We start from the raw sequence: 17,535 nt of genomic DNA on the forward strand, positions 1-17,535 counted from the left end.
TTCAGAGAGGGAATGGTATGTCTTTCCATCCCCATTTTTTTTTTTTTTTTTGAGACAGGGTTTCTCTGTGTAGCTTTGGAGCCTATCCTGGAACTCTCTGTAAACCAGGCTGGCCTCGAACTCACATAGATCCACCTGCCTCTGCTTCCCAAGTGCTGTGATTAAAGGTATGCACCTCCACCACCCAGCTCACCCCCATTTTTTTAAGGGTCTAATTACATAATAGAGGCTGGCCTGTGTTTGCTATGTAGCTCAGACTTGCCTCAAACTCATGATCTTTTTGCTTCAGCCTCTGGAGTGCCAGGGTTACAGACACATGCCATAACATAAGTGTCAAGCTGCAAACTGAGCCTACAAATGTTTGTAGCCCTTGCGGTCTTACCTGAGTCCTGAGATGGGCAAGGGTCACAGGCTTTCCCCCATCTGGCACCCTGGGTACAACAGCACTCAGCCTGTGTGGAGTTCTGGCCCAGGATGCTAGAGCAAGGAGGGCCATCATGCTCAGAGTAGCATTCCATGCGGGTGAGGCCTGGAGCCGAGTCCCCAGTTGGGACCTCTGGAATTCTCCGAGCTGTGTGACAGAAGCTCTTTATTACTGTCTGTTCATGACCCTCTGAGGCATCCCTGCCATCAAGCTGATCTTTGAAATACAATGTCTGTATAGAACCTTATGGTGTACTGTTATCATTCCCCTACTACAAAGAAACTGCACCTAAGAAGTTACAGTTTAGAAGATATTATGGGGTGAATGGGGCTCTGATGCCCAAGCCCCTGATGTTTCTTGTGTACTATTTGCCCACAACCCCCATAGGCAATATCCATCCTGGCATAGCATATGAGCATCCTTCTGATCCCTTCTGCTTCTCAGGGACCCCAAACCCTTCTCCCCCCATATTCCCTTACAAAGTTCCCCTTGCTTTTTTTCCAAGTCATTGAGGCGAGCTGAGTGCTGGTCCAGCCTCAGGTAGAATGGCAATGGGGAGGATAGGGTTCACCTTAGCTCAGCTTCAAGGCCTCCTTCATCCAAGGATTAGGTGGATTCGGGGGTCTCTGCTAAACTCAATCTGAGGTCCCTAAGGGCTACTGTAAGTGCCCTAGCACCCCGAATTTCCCTAGGTCCTTCCTAGACCTACAGGGGGAACGTTGTCTGGCAGGCACTGGCATGTGTAGCACTCAGACTCCTGTCCCCTCCACAATCCATTCCTAGTCATACCCCCAACACTGGCCCAACGAACTCTACTAAGTGGCAGGAGCTACATCAGTGGACGACTTCTGTAAGCCAGAGTCCTCATGGAAAATGGCAGGAAGGGAGGGGCCTGAGTGTCGCGGCTCTCACCTCCGGCTACCCGAGGACGGCAGTGTCCACCCTGTGCGTCATATTCCTCAAGGTCACTGGCGCACAGGCACAGGAAGGAGCCTTCCACGTTCTCACAGAGTGCAGCCCCGCACACTGCGAGCATGAGCTCACACTCGTTCACGTCTGCCAGGCACAAAGACAGACAGGGGGTGTACAGAAAGGGGCAGCTAATGCACCCAAGGGCAGGTGGCTACGAATTAGCAGGGAGGGGGACAGGTGGGAGGAGGGCATGGAGGGAAAAGAGGGGAAGAGTTGCTGAAAATGGTTCTAGCAGTGAACGAAGAGCGTTCCCTCCTCTGGGCATCTCTCGAGGCCCCGAGTTCTTCAGGGAAGTGAATGGGGCAGGAGGTCTCTTCTTTCTAGTGCTTGCTCTTAATGTGACAGGGTCAGCCTTTCTCCTACCAGCCCAGCAGCAACGCTAGCCAGAGGGGAGTTCTCCCTCCCTTGACCTTGTCCACCCTTCGGAGTCCTGTCATGGAGCCATGTAAACATGAATGTTTTGGGAGAGGGCCCTAGTACTTCCTTTCCACAAAGACAAAACTGGGTAGAGACAAGAAGGGCCCAAGGGCCTTTTCTAGCCCAGACCTTGGGTAGCCCGCAGGCTTCTCACCAACACATTCCCAGCCTGAGGGTGAGGTCTCGAAGCCCTGGTCACACAGGCAGCGGAAGGAGCCCTCCGTATTGTCACAGAAGCCATGGCTGCCACACACGGTGTCATTGGCACATTCATCTATGTCTGTGGAATGATAGCGATTAGGGGACAGGGTATGCATGCTCTCTCTCTCTCTCTCTCTCTTTCTCTCTCCCTCTCTCTCTCTCTCTCTCTCTCTCTCTCTCTCTCTCTCTCTCTGTTTGCTGGGAGTACTTATTTGTCTGGTCTATTAACACCAAGATTTGAAAAACAAAACAAAACCCAAAACAATCCTTGGAACCAGCACAAGAAAGCTGTAACCATAACATTTGTCTTCAATTTTTGTGTAAGCTTTGCTGTATGGAAAATATACAAAATTCAAACAGCTGCTCAAACCGTATCCTCGGGAGAAATAGTTTCTAGCTGAATGCAGGGAAAACCAGGCATCCTCAGCCTTCCTCAGCCCTCCCTCCTCTACCTCCCCATCCCGTCCCTACTCACCAATGCAGTCTCCAGTTGGGGCCATGTAGAAGCCAGGCTGGCAGCCCAGGACGCAGCGGTAGGAACCAGGGCTGTTCTCACATCTCCAGGCTCCGCACACTGGGTCTTCCTCATCCCCACACTCGTCAATATCTGTCCCCAGAGCCACGAGAGGGGACAGATGTGTGGCTAGGTCACTGTCTGGCCCCACCTTGCTGACATATCCCACAACTCATATCCTACAGTTCATAACTTCTGAAGTCTTTGGTCTGTTTCTAATCATGCCCATCTCAGCCCCGGGAGATTATTAAGTCGGGGTAGTTTCCCCTGACCCAGCAGGGCTGAGCATTTAGGAAGAGAACGCTACACCATTTGGGGAGCTCTGAGCGCTCTACTGTTTTCACCATAGTGGGACGCAGGGAGCTCTCTGCCTTATCTCCCTTATTCTATTTCAAGATTGTAAGCGTCTGTCCTATGAAAAGACGTTGAACATAGCAGGTGTTTCATATCTGCTGAACGGATTTGGCTTTTAAACCACCTTGTTTCCTCTGCTGGCACAAAGGTTATGATTGTCCTTATTATGCTAGCCTCAGACAGTCCTTGGGCCATCAGAATCTCAATAAATGCATTATATTTCAGATTTTGTGGGAAATGCTGTGTTTCTCGGTAAGCTACGTTCCTGGTTCCAGGGACCACAGAGGGACAGAGGTGGGCAGAAGTGAGGCAGGGTCCCATCCAGCCCCCAGAGTCCTTACCCACACACTCTCCGCTATCTGGGGAGGGCTGGAAGCCAGCCTCACACAGACAGTTGAAGGAGCCCTCTGTGTTGACACAGTGCCCTCCCAGACATGGGTCTGTGGCTGCACACTCATCAATATCTAGGGGAGAGACACCAGTCAGCAGATGCAGCATGGGTCTCTTCAGAGCTTGTTAGAGCCCCGAGCTGCTTTCTTTGGACCACAAGAAGCCGATAGGAGAGCCAAGGAGAAGCTCAGGGTAGGAAGATCAAGGGACAGTCCAGGCCATGCTGTAGGGCGCTTTAGGGCTGGAGCTCTATCAGCAGAAGGGTGACTCGGAGACTCTGGAGAGCATGCATGTCTGTCACAGAGAGCCCCCCCCGCCCCATCCTGCGCAGACTCTGGGCCCTTCCTTACAAAACTTTCACATCTCTCCAGCCTTCCCATTTTGTCCTCCCTGGGTAGGCTGTGAGCAAACTATTGAGCAAAGGTATTCAGATGGACTCTAGACCCAGCCTCTAACACCCGGGCTGGTGGACCTCAGACACCCCCACACTGACGTCTTACCCTGGCATCTGGTGCCCCCGTCAGCACTGGCAAAGCCAGGTGCGCAGAGGCAGAAGAAGGACCCCTGGCTGTTGAGGCATTCACCGTGGGGAGCACAGTGTTCCTCCCCGGCACACTCGTCCATGTCTGCAGGGACAAGATGAGAAGCCAGTGTCTCTAGAGTGCCCTCCAGATATGCACTGTCCCCAGTCCCTGATGGGAAGACCTGGGGCACTCACCCTCACACATGGTGCCATTGGCCAGCTGGAAGCCCCGGGGGCAGAGGCACTGGTAGGAACCTTCTGTGTTCTTGCACTCCCCTCCTAGGCAGCTGTTCTGGGGGCCTGCACACTCATCCACATCTGTAGGGCCCAGACAGGGGAGGAGGCAGCTGATGGCAGCTTCCAAGGACAGTGTCAAGGGAAATATCTCTAGAGGTCCTATTGCCTGCCTGAGCAGTCTGAGAAGACAGGACCTGCGACGAGGGGACTGGACCTGCCATGTCTGTTTCTCTTCTCCCACGTTTTATGGCAGAGCCACGGGGAGAAGGATGATAACAGGTCTTTCCATGTGCTCCAGCTCTGGCTGGGCTCCTTCATACCTGGCCTAGGGAAACCAAAGCGTCCATCACCTGTCTTGGCTGAGAAGCAATTGGGGGAGCCAAAAACCAAGGAAACAGATACAGGGAACTTGAGAAGGAAACGGAAACTCTCTTTTGCTTGTCTGTGAGTTTGTTTTGAGATAGGATCGCATGGAGTTAACACTGGCCTTGCCTCTAACTTGGTAGATAGCCAAAGATGACCTTGACCTCCTGATGCTCTTGTTTCTGCTCCTAAGTGCTAGGATTGTAAGCCTGGATCATCACACCTGGCCTGCCCTCCACCCATTGCCCCCCACTCCACCCTTTCCTCTCCCTCTGTAGCCCAGTTGGCCTTGAAGTTTTTATCAGCCCAACAATGATTCCCAAGTGTTAGGATTATAGACGTTATTAACACTAGTACAAAGCACAATGGGCATTCCAGAGCAGTGGTTCTCAACCTTCCTAATGCGGGGACACTTCAACACAGTTCCTCATGTTGGGGTGACCCCCAACCATAAAATTATATTCATTGCTACTTCATACCTGTGATTTTGCTACTGTTACGAATTGTAATGTGTTATGAATTGTCACCTGTGTTTTCTGATGCTCTTAGGCAACCTTTGCGAAAGGGTCATTTGAGGACCACTGCTCGATAATCTTGTCATAACTGAGTCTCCAGAGTGTAGGTCTCTTGTTTCTCAGTGCCGCTGGGGTCCTGTACCCTGTGCAGTAGTGCCTTCATGGTGGTGACATTTGGGTATCTAGCCACTTTCCTGACTCCTTGCAGGGAGGGGGTAGGAATAGGTGTCGCCAGCCTGCACTCCTAGGTTTAAGGGGGTCTCTTGTTTCTTCTTGTAAATGCTAGGTTAGTCTACTGTGTCCCATCTGTGCTGTCCTCCAGGCCAGGGCTCTCTTACCCTCACAGGTGTTCCCCTGGGGACTGGGCCGGTAACCCCTCTCGCAGTCCTTGCAGGAGAAGGAGCCCACAGTGTTGCTGCAGACTCCTGAGGGGCAGACTCCGGGGAAGGCACATTCATCCAGGTCTAGGCAGATAGACAGCTGTGGCCACGGAGCCAGGCGGGCAGTCCCACCACAGAAGCCTTCCCTCACAACACCTCTTATCCATGTCTGAGTTTTAAGAACACTCTGGGCCTCTAGACAAGGGCAAACCCTGGCCATACTCTATAATCCACCCCTCCACTTCCTTCCTAGAAACCGTCATGGGTTGCCCTACCCGCAGCTTTTGAGACAGGGTGTCATATAGCTCAGGCTGGCCTTAAACTCACTACGTAACTAACAATGGCCTTGAACTCCTGATCCCCCTGTTTATACCCCCAAGTGCTAGGGTTATAGACATGCACCATTATATGTAGCTTTAGCTTCCCTTTTGTCTCTGTGGTCATTTGTCTAATCTCTGGATTTGGAACTTAAGACAACAGAAGCTCTTGGAGCCAAGTTCCCTCTAACCTAACCTGGAGACCCCCAGGATCAGCCAAGGCTGGAGGACAAATATAAGAGGAAGGCCTACATTCTGTCCCTTCTGTCACTGTCTTGTGTTACCTTCACAGGCAGTACCATCTTCGTTCACCCAGTACCCGCTCTGACAGGCTTCGCAGGTGAAGGAGCCCTCTGAGTTGAGGCAGAGGCCCGTGGAGCATGAGGCTCGGCTGACACACTCATCCACATCTGAAACATTGAGTTCTGTGTGGGATTCTGCAGAGCAGACATCCAGAGACTCATAGGTGGGCAGGGAGGCTCGAAAGCACAGGTTTTGGCAAGGGTAGGATAGGCCTTGAGCCTGGTGGGCTAATGCAAGGGTGGCTTCAGGGGTTGGCGTGCAGAGGGGAAGATGTTACAGGCTTGATTTGCCTGTGTAAGAATGGTGCTATATCTCTGTACCTCGGCATCCCTTCTTGTCCCGGGTGACCTCGTAGCCTGGATCACAAGAGCATCTAAAGGAGCCTTCCACATTGATGCAAGTTCCGTGGGCACAGGTCCCAGGGGCCAGGCATTCATTCACATCTGTGGATAAAGTCCGAGATGGGGGCACCGGCCTCTCTCTGCCTTGCACTAATCCCCACTCTAGCAAGCCTCGGTCATCTCAATCATGAGTCCGTGGAACCAGCCTTCAGAGGGGATGTAGGCCAGCCTTGGAGAGCTGCAAAGCCGTGCTCCGTTATTTCATCTAGGTGAAGCGGCGTCATGCCCTCCTGAGTGCTTCTCAGCCCCCTGAAGTAAGAGACTAGAGAGGGTCAGACTCACAATGGAATGAGTCAAGGGTCTTGTTTCTAGTGTTCCAGGTGGCTTCGTTTTCCATGCTCCACAAGCAACAAACAGTTTCAGTACATGGGTGGGCAGTGTGGAGAGAGGCCAGGCCACGCCTGGGTGGCTGTGGCTGTCTTGAGGGCCTGGGAACCCTCTGCCCTCTCACAAGTCTCAAAGCATCTATTCAAAACGCGCCCCTCCTGGCACCAGAACCTTGGGCCCTTTTCCCTGCGGGGGCCGAGGAGAAAGAGCACCCCTCTTCCCACTGGCACGGAGTTGTTTTGGGAACAAGAAGAGCCACTGCTGTTCAGCGTGTCATGCTCCTTATGTAGCACTTTTGTGTAGGAAAGCAGAGGGCCTGGTGGCTGGCTCTTTTCACTGTTCAGCTTCTCGTCCCCGTCCACAGAAGCCAACCACAGAAGCTTCTGGAACTTTGGGACATAGCTTCAGAACGGATGTGGCTAAGCAGCAGCATAGGGCCCCACCCTCGCTGATTCAGAGGGCAGAGTCCCATCACCAAAGCACACCCACGCCATGCTCAGCATCGTCTGAGAACCCAGCCGGATGATGGGGCACTTCTATCTTCCTACCTCTTCCCATCCTTGTGTGTGGGCTCAACCAGCCATCCCAAGGCTAAATAACCCTCTCAGTGCCTTGGCAATCAGCCCTTACCCACACAGCTTCCACTCTGGCCTATGTAGCCCTCCTCACAGGGCAGACAAGTGTAGGAGCCAGGGGAGTTGACGCATCTCCCATCAGGGCAGGTACCCGGGTGACGGCATTCATCGATATCTGTAAAACAACAGTCCCTCCCTTGGTCATCTCTGAGAACCACAACCCATGGATATTTTGTGTCTGCAAATCATTCGCCCTGCCCTGTTTGGGGCAATGGATGTCAACTTCTATGTAGATGAACACTTGGAAAAAATGAGTTGCCCTGTGTTCCCAACCCCACCTCCCATTCACAACCCTAGATCAAAGCTAAATGAAAGGACTTAAAACACAGAAAGATTTCCCAGGTGGCTGCAGAAGGCTGTGGGCACCGTTAGCTGTAGGAAGTCAGAGAGCTGCATGGTTCAGACTGGATTGTTTGGGGCGATCCTTCATATCACCCTTGCTGACATCAGGCAAGGTAGGAAGATTGCATTTGCCAAGAGGAAAGGACCCTGAGCCTGTCCTGCAATGTGTCAGGTACAACTGTGGAAGCTGCATGTAGCACTGGATGCTAGGCGTTTAGGACATGTGGGACTCACTAATCTTCAAAAAATAGCCTACTCTGTCAGTTTTGGGTCATGGCATGTTTTTGCTTCCTGGTCCCTTGCGTTTGGGTGGCACCAAAAGATTAGTGATGACCAATGACTATGAGTGGATATGATGGAGGTAACTTGTGAGCCAAAGCATTCCATTGCATGCAACCCTTGAGTGTCTCCTTCCTTCCTCCCTTCCTCCCTCCCTCCCTCCCTCCCTCCCTCCCTCCCTCCCTCCCTTCCTTCCTCCCTCCCTCCCTCCCTTCCTTCCTTCCTCCCTCCCTCCCTCCCTCCCTTCCTTCCTTTCATCCTTTCTTTCTTTCTTTCTTTCGTGGGGACTGAGCATATTCCAGACATTGGCTATTCTTTTAGTCTAGTACCAGAGTAAGTAAGCCTGGGTCAGAGTTCTCAACTGATTCTTATAGACACAAGACACTGATGAGACAGGAGATTGACTATGTCCTCCTTAACTGATTTTGGGGTTGGTTGTTAGTGAAGCAGAACCTAAACAAGCTGCTATGCAATTCCCAGCTTTCTTCTTAGAGCACATTAATACATGTGAAGTCTGTTGAGGAGGAAAAGAGACCAGAAGACCAGAACAGCCCTTAGTGTCCACCTAAGCCAGGGAAGCCTCCCCTGAAAGAGAGTGAATAGAACTGAGCCATTACACAAGCTGATCAAATGAGACAGAGGAAAATTCTGGATGGAGTGGATGCCATTAGCAGACAACCTGAAACTATTCCACAGAGCTCATGGTAGCTAAAGTGGAGCCTATCACTGGGTAGAGATTCTTCTGACTAGTCTAGAGTTCGACTTTTCACCCAGGGTTATTGTATGCCTCAATAGATTCCAATATTCTGGTTTGTTTTGGGAACTATTTAGTGCTGTATTTCTTAGCCCATGGCTAACTCACAGCTGGCACTCAACAAATGCTCACTGACCAAAAGATGAAACAATGTGCCTAAAATAATACACGTTATCCTCTTAGTATAAGGCTGCTTAAGAGACGGCTAAAGGGATCCAAGGAATGGTCATACAGGACTAATTTGTGAGTCTGCCATCCAGAGCCTGGGCATCTCTCCAGGGACCAGTCTCTGAATGGGGAACTGTGAGGGTACCCACCTGTGTCCCTGGTGAGAGTACCAAGTGGGAGCCAGAAGATCAGGGGACCTTGGGTGAGAGTTGGGGACAGACAAGGCCCTGGTTATGTAGAGGAGAATCTGTTGTCTGTGCCTGGGAACCCAGACTCCTGGGTATGCTGGAAATGTCATTGAGACTGTTGCATGGGCCACTGTCCAGACCTCACAGTCTCTCACCAGAGATGTCAGGTTTCCATGGCGAGAGTAGTTTCTTCGTTGGCGACAGAAGAAAGGGAGAGGAAATTGACTGGGCTCCCTGGGTTATGGGCAGGGTCTGTGGTTACTGATGGAAACCAGGAGAAGTGTACAAACTACATCATTCTTTCAACAGCCCCAGAGTGTCTGCCCAGGGCCAAGAACTCAGCCTGACCTCCCAGATGAGGTGTCTGTCTAGAAACCTTTCCTCCTGATGGGACAGAGCCATCCAGAGTAAGACACGGATGTGGGGGAGTCGGGACACGATAGAGAGATGCCCTTACAGTCTGCTTGAGGTGGTACTGTGCAATCGTGTGTCTGTTAGCTGCTCAGTGCTCTGAGATGAGTGTGGCAATCCCCATTTCCAAACATGGAACATTAATACAACCCAGACCTGTCTGCTCATGAGCCTGCACCCTTTAATGCAGACAGCTGGCATAAACCTGATCTTTTCGATGTTCTGGCATTTCCTTTCCTTTTTCATAAGTCCTGATGTTAAATGCACAGTGCTGTGATGCCTAATGAGGCTCTCTTACCAAGCGCTTAGCACGGCCAGCTGGTGCATAGAAAGTACCTATCAAGCGCTGTATTCACTCTGCATCCTCTTGGAAATGCCAGGCTGTCTTGTTTCTATTGATCTAATACGGACAAGGGGGTGGGCTCCAGCTTGGATCATGCCTAGGCCTGAGCTTTAGGTGGAGGAGCACTAAGAGGGGAGCCCTGAGAGGAAGCGATGCACTGGGGGTGAAGACACTTTGTTGTACACCTATAGCTATTTTCCCCTATGCATGGATCTCCTGATGGGGCCGAGGTGTGCAAAGATGTGCATTCCTGTGGTGTCACATGGATATGTATTTCCCTGCTACAGGGTGTTTACAGGATACCAACATATCACCCAAAAGACAGGAGGGCTCAGGGATTCATAGACATGCCCCTGCCAGTGGAGACCAGCTAGAAAGGGGAGCGGGTGGGGGGTAGTGTGTGGGGCGGCAGGCTGACCCATTGTTCTCGTTCCTTACCTTGGCAGTCTCCTTTCCTGACCATGATGTAGCCCCGATCACATTCACAGTGGTATGAGCCCTCCGTGTTGCTGCATCGCCCGCCACTGCACACCCCGGGCTGCTCACACTCATCTATATCTGCAAACACACAGGGTGGTCCTGAATCAAAGCCAGCCCTGGAGGGGTGTCCTGAGGCATCCTTCCCAGAGGCCACGAGCAAGGCTGCTAGGTAAGGAAGGCATGTTTGCCGCAGTAGGATTGCTTGGACGAACTGCTGTGGCCCCTTGAGGTCTTTTCTCCCAGGGATAGCTACTTCTAGGGCCCATAGGAGCACTCGCAGCTTTCTCCCCCTGATGTGAGGCCTGGGCTTGAGGTCAGGTGTCAGGCCAAATCGTATGATCTGAGGAGGCCAACAAAGTCTGCCTGTCCAGCGTTAGCGCAGTAGACACAGGGTCTAGCACTAGGATGCTCATTAAGGGTGGATGGAACTTCTTAGAAGGACAGAGAAAACTGCAGGCAGCCAAGGGTCTGCAAAGCATGGTTTACATCATTATCCAAAGTACACTGACACACTCCTCTGGAAGCGCTACTGCCAACAGAGAGGAAAGGGAAGGGACTCATAGGCAGGAAAAAGTGGAACCCTGATGAAAAAACCTGACTGGCTCCAAAGCCCAGGCTTGGGCAGGCTATCCTCCTGATTCATTACCTTGGCTCCTTGCTACCTCCAGTCCTACTTGCTGTTTGGCTCACAAACCTGGCCCCGGTCCTGCTGTATTTGCTCATTGCCCACGCTCTCTGGTATAATCTTAGCTATGGCAGATTTGCATGAGTCTAGCCTCCAAATCTCGGTTCACACACATGCCTCTGCTGGGAGTGTCTTTCCCTTCCTGATGACCAGCAGATTCCTATTCCCATTTCACACAGTGGCTCGGTGTACCAGCTCTGTCCTATGACCACTCCCCGGCTCCACCACCAAACCCATCTAAACTTCTTCTTTCCCCTCTCTAGCACTGGCTCCCATACTTCACAAAGTCCTTATAGCGACTGAATGAGAGGTGAAGAGCCCGGGAAGTCCGTGGCTGGCAGCAAACACAGAGCAATGTTTGCTAGCATCGGGCATAAACCTACCCCTAGAACCTCCCTCCTCTGCAGCCTTCCTTCCTACCACTCCAGGTGAAGCCTCCAGCAGAGCTGCCAAACACAGCCCCCTCAGCCTGCACGGAGATTCTGGCCATCAACATAGGGCAGACCCAAGAACCTTCCTGGGAATTCAGGGAATTCAGAAACAGCTGTCTGAACTCTCGAGAGCTCTATGGCCAATGCAGAAGAAAAGGGAAAGATCTCCAAGGCAGAGCAAGAAGTGGAGACCTGATGGGAAAAAAATGGGTGAAGCAGAGCCACTGCCTAATAAACAGATGGTTCTGGGAAAGCTGGTTTGTAGAGAAAGATGGAAATGGAGAAGTGGGAAGTGGGCTCCTAATAGCCATGCAAAGATGGAGAAAGCATCTTGGAAAAGGTAAATAAAGCATACAAATATGTTTGTGACATAACAAAACCACTAGGTACCAAAAATAACGCAAAAAAGGGGAGGGGCCAGCAATGGCTGAGTGGGCAAGTTTGCCACCCAAGCCTGGCAACCTGGGTCTGATTCCCAGAACCCACATAAAGATGGAGGAGAGAGCCAACTCCACAAAGTTGTCCTGTGACCTGTACATCGACACCCTCACACATGTAAAATAAGTGAGATGTAACAGAATACACAGGGTATACCCAAAGAGCAAGCAACAACCACACTTGGAAAACGGGGTAAGCAACTCACAGATGAGGAAACCCAAAGGCCAGAGTGCAAAGAGATAGATATACACTTATTCAAAAGCAAGTTATATGCAAACTATTAAATAAATCCTTAATATTTAAATACTTTACATTTATTTCTAAGTTAACTTTAAACATGTGATGGTTTAGAATGATTAATTTGTACACACGGATCAGTGCTTGATTAAAATAAGGGAACACTGCTTCCGTGAGACTGGCAAAATGTAGCAAGTGGATGCTAAATTGCCAAGCCCCAGCAGTTGAAGCACTTCGGCTGACCTCAGGTTCCTCCCGTTCCTACAGCTGTTGGGGCTGGCACAGACACCCAGACACCAGGGTGGCACAGGACAGAGCCGCTTTTCTGGACCAGTCCTGGCAACACCAATCCCTGTACCAGCCATAATTTGCCCATGGCTAGCTCCCAGACTGCACCTGGAGAGCAGGGACTCTCGCCACAGCACCCACCCAGGTTGCATGAAGCCTGAAAGCCCCTGCCCCTGCCTTTACTCTGGCTCTGCCATCTTGCTCTGAACACTGCCATATGCGTCACCTCCCTCCCAACATCTACCCTTAACAGACCCTCCTGGCAGCCACTGCCCACAGGACAATGGCCAAGCTTGGCACTGGGGTCAGTTCACAGATTGGCTTCACCTGCCGTCAATTCTGTTAACAAGCTCACACCCTAGTCACCCTGACATCATCATAATTCCCAGGGCACACCAGGCCTGCCCCCGGGCTAGCCGATGCAGAAATGGTCGCCTTTCCCTGGACTACCAGCTCCGTTTATTCCTGCTGCTGCTGCTACTCAGGGTCCTGGCACCCTACATGTAAAGGAGTGGATTGCGGGAAGCAAAACACAGTTTGGGAATGGCGTGACTCTGAATCTCTGTCCAACGCCGCTGTTACTAAGTGTAACGTCCCTGGATGGTTCAACTCACCTTTCAAAGCTTTAGCTTTGCTAAAGCATGAAGTGGGGGTAAGGACTGCAAGGGTGGGAATGTTGGGCTTTATATAGTAAAGAGCTTAGGGTAGCTCTGGGCATGGTAAGTGCTCATGACACGGGAGCTGTGATTATTCTATTGCAGTTCAAATGCCCCCTCACAGAAACCTTCCCAAACTCTCTGCTATAGCCAGTTGCTTGCTCATCTAACTCACTAGTATCATTATTCTTGCTCATGCATTTGATTGTCTGGAGTACTACTGAGTCCCAGTTCCCTCACACTCCTATTAAGTGGGGCTTCTCTACCTCCTCCCTCACATAATGAAGTGAGAGGACTTGGATGGCTTTGGATTCTGAAGGCCAGATCCTTGGAATCAGACATTGAGGAGACTTTGCCAATGGAAGGACTCATTACTCCACGGCCACGCCGCCGGGGGACCTGTGATCACGGCCAAGCGTCTGACTTGTGCCAGAAATGTGAGCCCCCAGGACAGGTAGTGCCATTCTCAAAGTGGAAATTTCCCAACTGCTTCTGGGTCTCCAGGCACTGTGAGGAAGATACGTCCTTATTTCTTCGTGAACTTTTTCATTAAACTGTACAGGAGTGTTCTGTGTTGTAAAAGGGCTCGCACAGTGTGCTCTGGTTTTATGTCAACTTGACATAAGCTAGAGTCATCAGAGAGGAGGGAGTTTAGAAAAATCCCTCCGTAAGATCCGGCTGTCGGCAAGCCTGTAAGGCATTTTCTTAGTTAGTGATTGATGTAGGAGGGCACAGCCCATTGTGGATGGGGCCACCCTGGGCTGGTGGTCCTGGGTTCTATTAGAAAGCAGGCTGAGAAGGCCAGCAAGAAAACCTCCCTGGCTCTGCATTAGCTCCTGACTCCGGGCCCCTGCCCTGTTTGTGTTTCTGCCTTGGTTTCCCTCAATGCACTGTGACTCAGGATATGTAAACTAAAGAAGTTGCTTTTGGTCATGGGGATTCATCACAGCAACAATAACCCCAACTAAGACATGCAGGAAGCCTGCTTACCAAGAGTTGCCTAACTGTGGCCAGGCCTTCACGGAGAAGGTCAAAGCCTGCAGGTATCCCCACTGCTGGGGACCAGAACACTTCTCCCAAATGTCCTCTGCTCTGTGGAGACTCCAAGCTCCTATCCTCATGAGTCACCCTCATTCCCCAAAAGGAAAGCTTCCTTGTCACTTGAGTCCTGGCTTTGGTCCCCATCATCAGCCAAGTCTCTGGCCTCCTCTTGGCTCCAACCACATAATTCCTTGAGGCCCTTGCAAACGTTGCCATTTTCTGGATTCCTCTTCCTCCTTGTGAGCACAAAAGCTCAGCTCCCTTCCAGATCAAGGCTAGAGTGCGGTCTCCTTTCCCATCTCTGGTACTCCCCAGTGGTAGCACAGTGGTAATACTCTGCACCCTGCTTCCTCTTCTACTCCCATTGTAGGGCTTAGCCGAGGGGTGTTTTCCTGTGCCCATCCCAGACCTAAGCCCGGTCTGGCTTACCTTGGCACTCCTGTGTGTCTCCCAGCGTGGCTAGTGAGTAGCCGGGATAGCAGAGGCAGGAGTAGGAGCCCACACTGTTGACACAGCGCCCTCTTCCAGCACAAGGGTTCCTCAGACACTCGTTGTCATCTGACCAGAAGGAAGCAGGAAGGGAGGTCATGGGGGTCAGTGTGCCTTTCTCTGGGTATCTGCCAGAAAACTGCCCACACTAGAGGATGGTGCTGTATGGCATGGATGGGGCGGGGGAGCAGAGGCAGAGATGGAAGTCTCCAAGGCCCAAGTCACAGGCCAACCTGCTGGGACCACCTAGGCACGAGGAGTCATTGGGTGATGATCAGTGCCTCCTCCCTGCCCGTTGTCCCCTTCCTTCAGTGGCCTCACAATCATTTCCTTTCTCCCTCAAGCCCACAGTGAGTGTTTATCCTTTATACAAGAATACTAAAGAGGGGGAATGGCACACGTGATGACTTATCTTGGCTTCACACATGTCCCCAAGGGACAGCCCTAGGGAGGCTTGACTGCTCTGCAGGTGGAAACATGGCCACATTGGGGGGTGAGGGAGTACTAGTTCTGGCTAGGGATCCTTTCTCCTAGAGGCTAGTGGCCCTCACAGCCTCATCATAGTCTTAATTAAGGTCTAGTTAGCTATGTTCTTCTAAGCTCTTCAACCATAGCACCTTACTTGGATCTTATGCAGTCTGGCCTCTTGGCTCAGCTCCCACACCCTGTTCCTATTTGTCCCCACCACTCAGCTGACACAGGACACCCTATAGATACCAGTGCAGTAGTCCTGGCTGGAATGGAGCCGGTAGCCAGAGTTGCAGATACATCTATATCCATCCGGAAGGTTCACACAGGTCCCAGGGCCACAGATGTTGGAGGCCCCAGCAAAACATGGATCAAAGCCTGCAGAGATGGAGCAAGTAGAGATGATGGCTGAGTGAAGTGCATGAAGGCACTAGAGCAGGGTTGGGAGAGAGCGGGGGCAGGTCCGGGGGCCTCAGAAGACCACTGGAAGTCTACCTACCTTTAGTATGCCCTGTCATACCCATGTATTACATGGCTTCACAAGACTCCTGGGACCTGTGCCCAGTCTCCGAGCCACTTGAGTTCATTCTTCTGACAGAGACCTGATGGCTCCTAGTAGCCCATATTCCCTACAAATGACCTCTTACTCTCACCCTTATCCTAAATGTGGGCACAGTTCTTACCCAAAGAACAAGTGCTACCCACCCCAGAAGCTCTTACCCATCTTCGTATAGACTGACAGACAGATCTGGTGAATAGGTTACATAGATGGAAGAAACTAGCTTATTTTTCTTGTATCTCTAATATTAGAGAAGTACCTGACACTTATGATGAGTGAATGAATGGATGAATGGATGAATGAATGAACCAATAAACCAGTAAGGGAACACTGCTTTAATCTGTGTCCACCCTATTGTCTTGTCCTATATCTCACATACCTAGGTCTCCCTTCCCTGCCCCGCCACTCTAAGAGAACCCAGAAGCCTCACCCAAGTAGATCAGAAGTGGCCCAAGTTGGGACACAGAGGGGTTTCACGGCATTGCTAATGTGCACTGAACTGAAAGCCTAGAGTGGCCTGTAGTGCAAGGTCATCATCTTTCTAGCCTGGTTCCAAGTTTGTACTGGTAGTCCCCAGCCAGATTTCAAATGTCCACCCAGAATGTGAGGCTGGAAGACAGCTGGGCAGCAGCTGGAATCAGGCACAAGGCTGAGGCCGCTGCTGGTAGTGGCTCTGTCACCTGCATGGTTGAGGGCCACTGCTGGGCTCAGTGTGGCTCCACTGTAGCACAGCCCTTCCTCAGGGCTGTTTCAGTTGTCAGTCTCAGAACTCCCCAGTGGAGCCCCAGGCACTCAGCCCTTCCTGCCCACTTGGAAGGGGATGCTCCCTGCACTCCCAGGAGACTTCCTCTGAATCCCGGGAGAGGTCAGCTGAGAACTCTGGGGAAAGCCAAGCCCCCTCCCACCCGCGACTTTCTCTGCACCAGGCTGCAGGCAGGCATTCCCTTTCACTGGAGGAAATCCAGAACTCCGGTCCCCTCGACTCCTACTCAAGGTGACCCTCTAGCTAAGAGCACAGCTAGCTCCTAGAGAGGGCAGGCAAGAGGGCACACACGTGCACAGAGAACAGTGGTGACAATACTACAATGTTAGCCTTGCTTCTCTTGAACCAAGTCCCCAGACAATGGGTCTTTGTGGAAGGTACATTCCTCAGCCAGGTGGGCTTGCTAGGCATCTCCCCCACACGGCCCCTCATCACTATGACTGACCAGACACAGCCAGACACAGGTTCTGGACACTTAAACAACCTTGTGCAATATAACTCTGTCCCTTCTCAAAAACCCTTTCCTGGTCCACTGCCAGGACCCTCACTGACTCAGCCCCCTCTCACCTTGCCTCCTATTCTATGAGCTTCCATTCTTCAAGAAGCCCCCACCCCATGCTCCAGGAAGATCCATGGCTTCCCTGGGGTCCTCTGAGTAGGACCATCCCTCCAAGGGATGTTGGTGCCCAGGCAGGGCTCTTGTCTTTTCTAGGCAGCCTCTGTCTCCTCTGTAGGATTAGGCCAGGGCCACAGCTAGGTCAGAGTTGCTGGGAGACTATTCACATAGTGAAGAGACAAGAGAGAAACTCCATTCACAGCCCTGCCCCAGAGTCTGGTTCTGGGCAACCATACCTCCCAAAGGTGGGGGCAAAGAGCCACCAAGGGCTTCTGCAGCTACCTGGGGTACTCTGTGTCACTGGGACATCTCTGGAGAGAATCACTTTCTCTTCTTCTGGATTCTCTGGACTGTCCTGTTCAGGCAATGATGGTGCCAGTCTTCCGGTGGCATCCCCTGGAGAGGCAGAGGGGAGGAAGTGGGACCCATTGGTCAGCAGTGGCCCTTCTATGTTCTCTGATGTTCAGACTCCCACGAACTAAAAGTGGCACCTAGGGCTCCAACCATCTACCCTCTCTTTTGGCATATCTGGTCTCCTCCCCTTGTAAAAGAACCCAAGGAGTGCACAAATGGCTACTTGTCTACGGCTAGCTAGCTTGCTGGAGGCAGAACTGCTGCCTCCATCT

General features: G+C 51.7%; 1 protein-coding gene across 3 annotated transcripts in view; it reads right to left on the bottom strand.

Annotated features, from left to right (window-relative positions):
* Positions 1 to 17,535, bottom strand: part of Ltbp2 (latent transforming growth factor beta binding protein 2) — an 88,224-nt gene that overhangs the window by 4,360 nt on the left and 66,329 nt on the right. The window contains exons 15-29 of one of the 3 annotated variants that reach the window (XM_051196335.1): positions 17,192 to 17,305; positions 15,221 to 15,349; positions 14,444 to 14,572; positions 10,197 to 10,316; positions 7,269 to 7,388; positions 6,231 to 6,353; positions 5,892 to 6,017; positions 5,249 to 5,374; positions 3,991 to 4,113; positions 3,773 to 3,898; positions 3,224 to 3,346; positions 2,490 to 2,621; positions 1,968 to 2,093; positions 1,337 to 1,480; positions 383 to 571 (exon numbers count right to left, since the gene is read on the bottom strand). In XM_051196335.1, coding sequence (XP_051052292.1) covers positions 383 to 571; positions 1,337 to 1,480; positions 1,968 to 2,093; positions 2,490 to 2,621; positions 3,224 to 3,346; positions 3,773 to 3,898; positions 3,991 to 4,113; positions 5,249 to 5,374; positions 5,892 to 6,017; positions 6,231 to 6,353; positions 7,269 to 7,388; positions 10,197 to 10,316; positions 14,444 to 14,572; positions 15,221 to 15,349; positions 17,192 to 17,305 — 1,950 coding nt within the window. The remainder of the gene's footprint in view (positions 1 to 382; positions 572 to 1,336; positions 1,481 to 1,967; positions 2,094 to 2,489; positions 2,622 to 3,223; positions 3,347 to 3,772; positions 3,899 to 3,990; positions 4,114 to 5,248; positions 5,375 to 5,891; positions 6,018 to 6,230; positions 6,354 to 7,268; positions 7,389 to 10,196; positions 10,317 to 14,443; positions 14,573 to 15,220; positions 15,350 to 17,191; positions 17,306 to 17,535) is intronic. The other 2 variants (XM_051196336.1, XM_051196337.1) reach the window with 2 other exon arrangements.

This window comes from Phodopus roborovskii, unplaced genomic scaffold (assembly GCF_943737965.1).
Source record: "Phodopus roborovskii unplaced genomic scaffold, PHOROB, whole genome shotgun sequence".
Lineage (NCBI taxonomy): Eukaryota > Metazoa > Chordata > Mammalia > Rodentia > Cricetidae > Phodopus > Phodopus roborovskii.